This window comes from Elaeis guineensis, chromosome 3 (assembly GCF_000442705.2).
Source record: "Elaeis guineensis isolate ETL-2024a chromosome 3, EG11, whole genome shotgun sequence".
Lineage (NCBI taxonomy): Eukaryota > Viridiplantae > Streptophyta > Magnoliopsida > Arecales > Arecaceae > Elaeis > Elaeis guineensis.
In genome coordinates this window covers 107,931,171-107,941,517 of record NC_025995.2, presented here as the reverse complement: position 1 = coordinate 107,941,517, position 10,347 = coordinate 107,931,171, and the positions used below count along the sequence as shown (strand labels likewise).

At 40.8% G+C, this 10,347-nt stretch overlaps 1 protein-coding gene across 1 annotated transcript; it reads left to right on the top strand.

Annotated features, from left to right (window-relative positions):
- Nucleotides 1-394: 394 nt before the first annotated feature.
- Nucleotides 395-10,347, top strand: LOC140856311 (uncharacterized). The gene is made up of 8 exons (XM_073253422.1): nucleotides 395-504; nucleotides 5,718-5,842; nucleotides 5,939-6,177; nucleotides 6,303-6,524; nucleotides 6,597-6,689; nucleotides 6,784-6,867; nucleotides 6,948-7,206; nucleotides 10,214-10,347. The coding sequence occupies exons 1-8, from the start codon at nucleotides 395-397 to the stop codon at nucleotides 10,345-10,347; spliced, it is 1,266 nt and encodes a 421-aa protein (XP_073109523.1).

Below are 10,347 nucleotides of genomic sequence, written 5' to 3'. Positions count from 1 at the left end.
ATCGAGCCCACCTCCCAGCTTGCCGGCCATCTCCCTCCCGCCTCGCCACCCTCTCTCCCGCCTCCCTCCAATCCCTCTTCTCTGGCCTCTCCCTCCCTTTCTCAGTCTGTGTTTTTTTTTTGTTTTCGTAGGGCCGCCGCAGCCGCCGCCGGGCCGCCACCGCCGCGCGATCGCGAGATCGCGAGATCGCGAGGGTTCTAGATGAGTGCCGGCTCTCCCACGCCGTGCACACCCGGAAGCTGAGAGAGCTCTCCGCCCTCCGCCCCTCCCGGCCTCTTCTTCCCTTCCTTCGCTCGAGCCCTGACCCCTCTCTTCGACTGCGCCCGCCGCTCCCTCGCCTCCGAGCGCACCGTCCGATTCATCTCCGCCTTCGCCGCCCTTCCTGACGCCAAGGATGCGGCCGCCTCTGGTGCCTTCCTGGAGGAGTTCCTCCTATTCCTCCTCGTCGCCTCCGGTGCTGCGAACCGGACCGCCAGGTTCCGGTCGTGCCAGATCATCTCCGAGGTTTTGTGCCCTTCCATGATTCTTGTGGGATTGGGATTAATTAGGGGAAATACATGACAAAAAATAAAATACCAGTAACCGGCTTGAATCGGGTTCATGTTCTTCCTGGGTGCAAACATATATTTCTGTATTTTCTGTTTGCTGGGAGGAGAAGCATAATATTTGCATTGGCTTACGTTTGTCTTTTATCCCATTATGTTGGTCACTTTGATGATCTCATTTCTGTTTGTTGGTTCTTCTTAATCGCATTGATAAGAGAATGAGATTGAAAATACTGAAAGAGAATGTCATTCTACCTCACACTAAGGTGACAAATCTCTAACAACTACTGGAGGATTAGCTCTTGATGAAATTTCTCATGCAGATATTTTTGGTGGTTGGCTAGGAAAATTCCTTGCTTTAGTTTTGGCATTCCAATTGGATTCACAATGCTATGCTGAGGAAATATTATGAAGCTTGCGGTGTCCTGGTAACAGATAGTCTGTAGAACTTGTTGGTCATCATCCTGTCATTAACTTCGTTAAGGAAATGTGACTTTTTGGTGAACCATATGGTATTATGGATTGCAAACTATACAAACTCAAGGAATTTCAATTTACCTTATAAATGAGCTGGGCTAATCTTTATCTACCTTGTTTTATTTTATTTATATATATATATTTTTTGTTCATGTTGCTAGTGTAACTGTAGAAATTAGCTATTTTTAAACTGTGTTGCATCCTTTGTCTGCAAGCTTGTTATCTTCCTTGCCATATGTGCACGATATACACCTATACTTCTTTTCTATACGGTTTACTACATTTACAGCGCTACCTGATACTAAAGCTTGTCTTTCTTTCAAAGCTCTCTAAATTTATAAGTCTTAGAATTTTCGTTCGAGGATAGCGTGCAAAAACCAATATTTTTTTTTATGAAAAAAATATTGGTGCTTTACACACTATTCTCGAATTGTCCTCGTGGACAGTTTGGGCACGTGAATGAATTTAATATTGCAACACATGTGCTTGTATATCGCAGAGTTTTGTCGGTATTTTCGATCATGTTCTCTGGATACATAGTACAATTTTAATGCTTGTGTATCTGGAGAACTGCGTCGAAATGCTGTCGAAATTTTTTTGGTATACAAGACATGTATTGCAATATTAAATTCTTACGTTTCTGAATGGAATAGGACCATCACCCTATAGGTAGGAGATATAAGGCGTTAGTCAACTATTATTACATAAAATTGATTGTATAGTTTGCATCATAAATATGTAGGTATGGATCGTGGTTGGATGTCTTTGCGTGATAAGTTCTGTCCTGAGTATATTACGGGTGTGATGACTTTTATGAATGTGGCGTCCAATCATACTAGAGAAGATGGGAAAGCTCGTTGTCCATGTCGTCGATGTAGGAATTTATTTTGGTGTCCTTATCGGACATTCAGAATCATTTATACGAACACGGTATAGATGTGACTTACAAGAGATGGACTTGTCATGGTGAAGATTTGCCGACTAGCTCGAACATATTGTCCAGGAGTCCCATAAATCCGTCGTCAGTCGGTGGATCATGCAGTCGTGAAAGATAAACACTTGGTGAAGAAGATAGAAAAATTTTAGAGGATCTTCATCCGGAATTATTTGAAGTAAATGTAGAAGCGAGAGCAGAACATCAGCATTCCATTCCGAGACAAGAAGCTGAAGAGGACATTAATATATCTATAAATGATAGATTCGAGCGTCTATTAAGAGATGCACAAAGTGATGTTTATCCTGGTTGTAAGAAGTACTCTCTGTTGTCCGCCGTAATAAAGTTATTACACATGAAGACACTTGGTAAGTGGTCAAGCAACTCGTTTAATTGGTTGCTCAAATTTTTAAAGGACTTACTGCCAGAGGGAGAGTTACTTCCGTCAAGTCATTATGAAGCCAAAAAATTATTGAAAGGACTCGGTTTGGGAGTCGATGACTTGGGCCTAGCTGTGAAAAGATACATGCATGTCCGAATGATTATGTTCTATTTCGGAAGGATAAACAAGATCTACAAGCATGTCCAATTTGTCATTCAAGCAGATGGAAAGAAAGTCGTGGTAAGGATAAGAAGAAAAAGAAAATACCATGCAAGATTCTGCGGTACTTTCCGATTACACCACGATTGCGTCGATTGTTTATGTCGAGGCATACTGCTTGTGACATGCGGTGGCATAAGGAGGTAAATAATATGGACGATGATGTCATGAGACATCCATCAGATGGAGATGCATGGAAATATTTTGATCGTGAACATCCATGGTTTGCAGCTGATTCACGAAATGTCAGGCTAGGGTTGGCAACAGATGGATTTAATCCATATGGTAATCTTAGTACTGTTTATAGTATGTGGCCTGTTATGGTATTTTCTTATAATTTACCACCATGGAAGTGCATGAAATCACCTTTTAATCTATTGGCCTTGTTGATCCCGGGTCCCCGTGCCCCTGGAAGAGACATAGACATATTTTTAGAGCCATTGATCGAAGAGTTACAATATTTGTGGGAAGAAGGATGCGAAACATATGATCATGTTGTAGGAGGCATCTTTCGTATGCATGCAGCATTGCTTTGGACAGTTAACGATTTTTCTGCATATGGCGATATTTCTGGATGGTGTACAAAAGGGTATAAAGCATGCCCAACTTGTAACGATGATATTACATCGGACCGTATTTGCGGAAAGATTTGTTTTACCGGCCATCGACGTTTCTTGCCAGATGATCATAGATGGAGGAGAAGTCTTAAGTTCAATGGCAAGCATGAACGACGTGCGCAGCCAAAATTCTGGTCTACGGATAATATTTTAAATCAGTTACCAAACCCACAGGATGTCATATTTGGTAAGGGTCTGGCCAGCCAAGTAGGGGTGTGAACAAGTATCGAAAATTGGAGAAAAAAGAGCAAGTTGTTTGATCTTCCATATTGGAAAATGTTTCTTCTTCGACATAATCTTGACGTCATGCATATTGAAAAGAATATATTTGATAATGTATTTTATACCATTCTCAATATCGAAGGAAGAACAAAGGATACCGTGAAGGCTCGTCTTGACTTAGAGGATATGCGGATTAGAAAGGAATTACATTTGATTCGACGAGGGGATAGGCTGGTGAAGCCATTGGCATGTTATACACTGAATCGAAGAGAGAGAAATCAATTTCTTTCATATTTGAGATCAGTGAGGTTTCCTGATGGATATGCCTCAAACTTGAAACGGTGCATCAAGTCGAAAGATGGAAAGATCGTCGGGATGAAAAGTCATGATTGTCATGTACTTCTACAACATGTGCTCCCAGTTGGTTTGCGCGGATTGTTGCCGGATAATGTGTGTGATGCGTTACTTGATCTGGGAACTTATTTTCGAGACTTATGTGCGAAGACATTGAGACGAAGTCAGATCGACATATTGGAGAAGAAGATTATCATTACTCTCTGTAAGCTCGAGATGATATTCCCTCCCGCCTTCTTTGATATCATGGTGCATCTTTCTGTTCATCTTCCACATGAGGCTAGATTGGGTGGGCCAGTACATACAAGATGGATGTACCCAATTGAAAGGTAATTGCATGATATTGTAATATTTATTATTCATTATTGTATTCTTATTATATGTGATATCAATTGATAATTTATTGAATAGGGAGATGCGTGAATACAAGAGTGCCGTCACTAACAAAGCACGGCCTGAAGGTTCAATAGCAGAGGCACATGTTATGAATGAATGTCTGACGTTCTGCTCTATGTACCTTCGACGAGTGGAGACCAAATTTACAAGGCCACAGTGAAATATTGATGTTGACGAGATTCTAACCGATGGATTGTCCGTGTTCTCCAATGTTGCCCGACCATATGGTAAAAAATATTTTCGAATGTTGACACCACAAGAAACGGATGACATGCATTGGTATGTGCTAAACAATTGCGAGGAGGTAGAAGCCTACATGATGTGAGTATATACATTTAATTTTTATTTGTTGATATATCAATGAATGCACGTGGACTCTAAATTAAAATATACATGGTATTACTGTATCACTTCAGAGAACACGAAAGTGAGCTCAGAAGAAGTAATCCTACATTAGCAGCGGCACGACATAGGAATCAATTCGCATCATGGTTTGACGAACGGGTAAGTTATGTTCATGTTCATCCATGATTAAAAGTTTGTTTATATAGTATTTATCTTGTCAAATTTAACCTGCTTATTATTCTTTTAATTGTAGATAGCTCAGCTACGTATAGACAATCCTAACTGTATCAGTAATGACTTAGCTGCACTTGCACGAAAACCTGATAGACGTGTATCAGTATATTCAGCATGCATAGTCAATGGTGTGCGATTCTTAATGGAAGATCGTGATCGTGATCGAACCACACAGAATTGTGGAATAAGCGTGGAGGGCGAGCACAAGGGTGAAATAATAGATTTTTTTGGTGTTCTGCATGAGGTTATAGAGTTGAGATATAGTGGTCTTCGACGGATTGTGTTATTCAAGTATCGATGGTATGACTTAGGATGACACAGGTCAATTGTTATAGATCCTCAACTCGTCAGTGTCCACACTGGTCATGTATGGTATGAAAGTGATCCTTATATTTTTGCAAAGCAAGCAAGACTAGTGTGGTATATTGATGATAACAAAATGAAAGAGCCTTGGCGAGTTGCAATAAGGGCTCAGCATAGGTATTTGTTTGATCCTGCACTTTTCACATGCCCGAACGATGAACATCTTGAGAATGAAGTCTGTGCAATTATTGAAAACGAAGCATATCAAATGCAAGCACCAGATAACATATTAGTGCCAGATGATACGATTGACATAGGACAATTACAAAGAGACGACTATGAACCTGAGGATGTTTCTGTTGTTGGATCGTCCATAAGGGCACGGACACGAGCACGATCCAATAATGACTTCGTTAACGACAATGATGATAGTACTTCAGGGTCGAAGTCTTCTATGACTCCCGTCGAAGATGACTATATGGATACGAGTTCAGAATCTGAGAACAATAATTAATATGAATAAGTAATTCAATTTATTTTTTTTTATTATATCATGTAATACTTGAGTTTTTTTGATTACTTACTGATTTAAATTATTTTAATCATTGCAGCATCATGACTGGTCCTGGATGTAGACATTCACGGGGTAGGCAGCAGGCTCCGCTTGATGATACACATCCTCACTTTAGCATTTTGCATGATGACTCGGAGGATTTAGATGAGACTCAGTTACCCGAGTCCACAGAGCCGCCTAGTGCTCAGCCAGAGCTTGCCCAGCCGGAGGCCATGGTACCGCAGCATCATCCCCTTACAGGTACATCTCTATCAATTTATAAACCATATATATTTTTTTGTTATATGCATTTAGTGATACATGATATATGTTCATTTCATCAATTTTTACATGTAGGAACACAGCATCGACGTGCAGTGCGTGGTCCTAGTAGGGGTCTTGTTTTGAAAAAATATGTGCATACACACAATGAAAAACCGAAGGTACATATATTTCGAGATCATCCGGTTGGCACAGAGGCTAGTATCGTCGCAAATGAGATCAGTTTGTATATGTGGAATCATTTTCCGTGGGCTGCTGAAAGTTTCAAGCATGTAGCTCCTCGATACCGTGATGCTCTAGTCTCTCACATCAGGGTAAGAATTAAATTTGGATGTCTTGCATATCATTACATGATCCATATTATTTTTGGTTATATAAATAAATTTTTTATTATATGAATAATTTCATGTATTTGTCTTTTGGTATGATTATTGTGTAGGATAATATTGACTTCGAGGATTGCACTGACGAAGAAGTGACGGCATGTATTCTCAAAATGGCTGCAAATAGATACAGAGATCGGCGATGTAGGCTTCATAAATACTGCAATGAGCTGCAGGCGAAGGGGATTGATCCTGTGACCCAGCCATACAGAAATTGGGCTGGGTCTAGTGACGATTGGCGGTGGTTATGTGAGCATTTTGGAAGTGAGGCATTTCAGGTATGTCTAGTGTTCCAAGTTTTTTTAATTATGTTATGTCCTTTATTGGTTATAATTGTATGTATTTTGTAGCGACGATCGGAGGCGAATAAGGTGAATAGGAGCAAGATTGATTCTATTCACACGCAAGGAAGTGCCTCTTTTGCACAGGGAATGAAGAGGATGGTATGTAACTACATTTGCAATCATACTTTGTAACTTTTTATTAAATATTTACATTATTTTGATATCTTTTTTTTCTTTTTTTTTGTTTGAACAGGGACTATCCGGAGTCGACGCCTATGCTAAATTCTATCAAAACAAGAGTGGCGAGTTCGTGACCGAGGAGGCGAGGCAGCGTCATGTAAGTATCATTACTCTACATTTTGAATACTTTTAAAGAGTTTGAAAAAAAATTATGATTTTATTTTGTTTATTGTGAAGGAAAAAATATTAGAATTGAGAGAGCAGGCGACGAGGGAGGTGGGATCTGATGGTGATACTGGATTGCAGCAGGTTTGTTTGATGACAGATGATACGATTTTGGATACCGTCCTCGGGCGGCAGCTAGGATCTGGTCATAGCGTGCGGTCCAAAAAATTACGCAGTTCGTCATCCGGCCGGTCTGATGATACATCGGTGCCAGAGGCAGTTAGGACATCCACGAGCATGATGCAAGATCAGATTAGTTATTGGATGAATCGTAGTCAGACGCTCGAGAGGATCGTAGCTGCGGTGGCGGGACGGCTCGGTATTGATGCTTCTGAGTTAGCACCTCTACAGTCACATGATGCCGCCTCTGCACCACCATCGCGACACGTATCGGGTCAGGGATCGACGCCTGGAGGAGGGAACGAGGCCAATGAGTCAGATCATACTTAGTTTGTACTTATTTTAAATTTAAAATGGTGTATGGACTTATATTTTTGTATATGACAAAGATGGTTATGAAACTTTTTGTTATTTGAAATTGGTCTTTTGACTTAGAATATTTTTATTGTGTTAACATACTGTTTATTTAATATATGGTTGATCAGATAATTTGTATTTGAGCAGATTTTTTTGAAAAATTAATAAAAATTTTATTTTTTATCCAAAATTTATTTTAGCGACGAAATATTAATTTCGTCGCAAAAAAATTTGTGAACCCAAAAAATAAAATATTTATTATTCATTGTGACGAAATTTTTTATTTCGTTGCTATTTTTGCGACGAAAGTCTTAGTTTCGTCGCTAAAAATTATAACTTTTGCGACGAAATTTTTATTTCATCGCAATTATGCCGACGAATATTTTTATTTCGTCATCCTTATAGCGACGAAATTATTATTTCGTCGTCATTATAGCGACGAAATTTTTTTTTTCGTCGCAATTTTTGCGACGAAATTATTTCGTTGCTATTTTAGCGACGAAAAAAAGTTTCGTCGCTAAAAATTTAAACTTTTTACGACGAAATTTTTATTTCGTTGCAATTATAGCGACGAAATTATTATTTCGTCCCCATTATAGCGACGAAATTTTTTATTTTCGTCGCCCTTTTAGCGACGAAAATTTTATTTCGTTGCTATTATAGCGACGAAATTTTTTTTCGTCGCAATTATAGCGACGAAAATTTTGTTTCGTCGTAATTTTTGCGACGAACTTTTTGCGATAAATTATTTTACGACGAAATTCGTCGCTAAATTTTGCGACGAAATTAATTTTCATCGCAAAAAATAAGAAAAAAATTTTTTTAATCAAAATATTTAGCGACGAAATTTTTTTTCGTTGCAATTTTAGCGACGAAAATTTAAGCTCTTGCGACAAAATATTTTCGTCGCTAATACAGTACATAACTTCGTCGTCTGGGTTTACTATTTTTTGCGACGAAATAAAATATTTTCATCGCTAAGGTCTTTTGCTATGAGGCTTTCTCTACAAATTTTTAGCGACGATATATTTCGTCACAAATACTATTAGCGACGAAAATAAGATTTTTAGCGACGAAAAAATTTCGTCGCAAAAAATTAAATTTCTTGTAGTGGAAGGTTCGTACACTCTGGGTATGTAGCCTCAACATTGGCGTGCCAGGAAGGGGAACCCATCTCCGCACCCACGCGTAGACCCTCTCGACTGGGGGGCTGTGTTGTGGGTCGGGCAAAAAGAAATTCGCACTCTTAAGTAGTAGACACTCTCGACTGTGGTCGATATGAGACATTCGGGGCTCGACCTCTCGATGCCCGACCCACAACACAGCCCCCCCAGTCGAGAGGGTCAACGCGTGTGTGCGGGGACGAGTTCCCCTACCTGACGCACCAATGTTGAGGCTACGTACCCAGAGTGTACGAACCTTCCCCCCTCCACCACACGCAAGGTATTGTTCGCTCTGAGACGGCGCGTGCCCGCTACAGGGATCACTAGAACGCCGCCCCTCATGGTTTTGTCCCACAAAAGGCGCCTCACGTAGGCAAGAGGGAGTCCGCACTCTTAAGCAGTAGACACTCTCGACTGTGGTCAATATGAGACTTTCGAGGCTCGGCCTCCCGATGCCTGACCCACAACACAGCCCCCCCAGTCGAGAGGATCTGCGCGTGGGTGCGGGGACTGGTTCTCCTTCCTGGCGCGCCAATGTTGAGGCTACGTGCCCAAAGTGTACGAACCTTTCTCTCTCTACCGCACGCAAGGTATTGTTCGCTCTGAGACGGCGCGTGCCCGGTACAGGGATCACTAAAACATCGCCCCTCACGATTTTGCCCCACAAAATATGCCTCATGTGGGCAAAAGGGAGTCCGCATTCTTAAGCAGTAGACACTTTCGACTGTGGTCGATATGAAACTTTTGAGGCTCGGCCTTCCGATGCCCGACCCACAACACAGCCCCCCTAGTCGAGAGGGTCTGCGCGTGGGTGCGGGGACGGGTTTCCCTACCTGGCGCGTCAATATTGAGGCTACGTGCCCAGAGTGTACGAACCTTCCCCCCTCCACGGCACGCAAGATATTGTCCGTTCTGAGACAGCGCGTGCCCGTTACAGAGATCACTAGAATGTTGCTTCTCACGATTTTGCTCCACAAAAAGTGCCTCACGTGGGCAAGAGGGAGTCCGCACTTTTAAGCGGTAGACATTCTCGATTGTGATCGATATGGGACTTTTAAAATTTGATCTTCCGATGCCCGACCCATAACACAATCATATTGATTTCATTATTGTGAAAATGTTTCACAATTTGCATCGTAGAAGATTTATTGCCGATAGAATGTGATTAAAATACTACGGGGGTCTCATATATGCAGAATTTATCTCTTAGAATAATTGTGGGACCCAATTAGGAAAATTGAAGATTGTAGATTTGCTCAAACCAAGCCCAGAACACGAGCCTACCAAGGACAATCGTTACGATTATATGATTATAATTTGGGTCTTATTTTGTTGAGCTAATTATTGGCTGCAACCAGATGTCATGCATTGTCTGTTTTACGAGACATGATCTAAAGCTAGGGGTTGTGAAGTTTTGGTAAGACTTGGAACTTAAGCTAGGGCAGATCTTTAAGCTAGGGCAGATCTTTGGGCACAAAGGTTAAATCTACATCTTCTTTGACCAGATTCGATCTACTTAATGCTCAAGATGTTAGTGGTGCAGTTGCCGCGAGATATGGGATCCTACCAATATTATTATTGGAATAGAAGTATTTATTCATTGTTTCTTCTATTATCGAGTGATAACTGTTGTACTAGGCATTGTTTATTATTATGATAGAAAGCAACAAACAATTGGAACAAAAATGCTCATGCCTCTCATAGCGAAAGTAACAAATACTTTTGGAAAAAAATATGGAAACACCGTCTCTGTTTTGACTGATTTAAAATGA

What these genes read in the sequence shown, in the direction of transcription:
- LOC140856311 (XM_073253422.1), top strand. Translation starts at nt 395, where the DNA reads ATGCGGCCGCCTCTGGTGCCTTCCTGGAGGAGTTCCTCCTATTCCTCC. An exon ending in CGTGCCAGATCATCTCCGAG is followed by an intron (nt 505 to 5,717) that starts GTTTTGTGCCCT and finishes TCCTCACTTTAG; the next exon opens with CATTTTGCATGATGACTCGG. An exon ending in GATTAGTTATTGGATGAATC is followed by an intron (nt 7,207 to 10,213) that starts GTAGTCAGACGC and finishes CTGTTGTACTAG; the next exon opens with GCATTGTTTATTATTATGAT.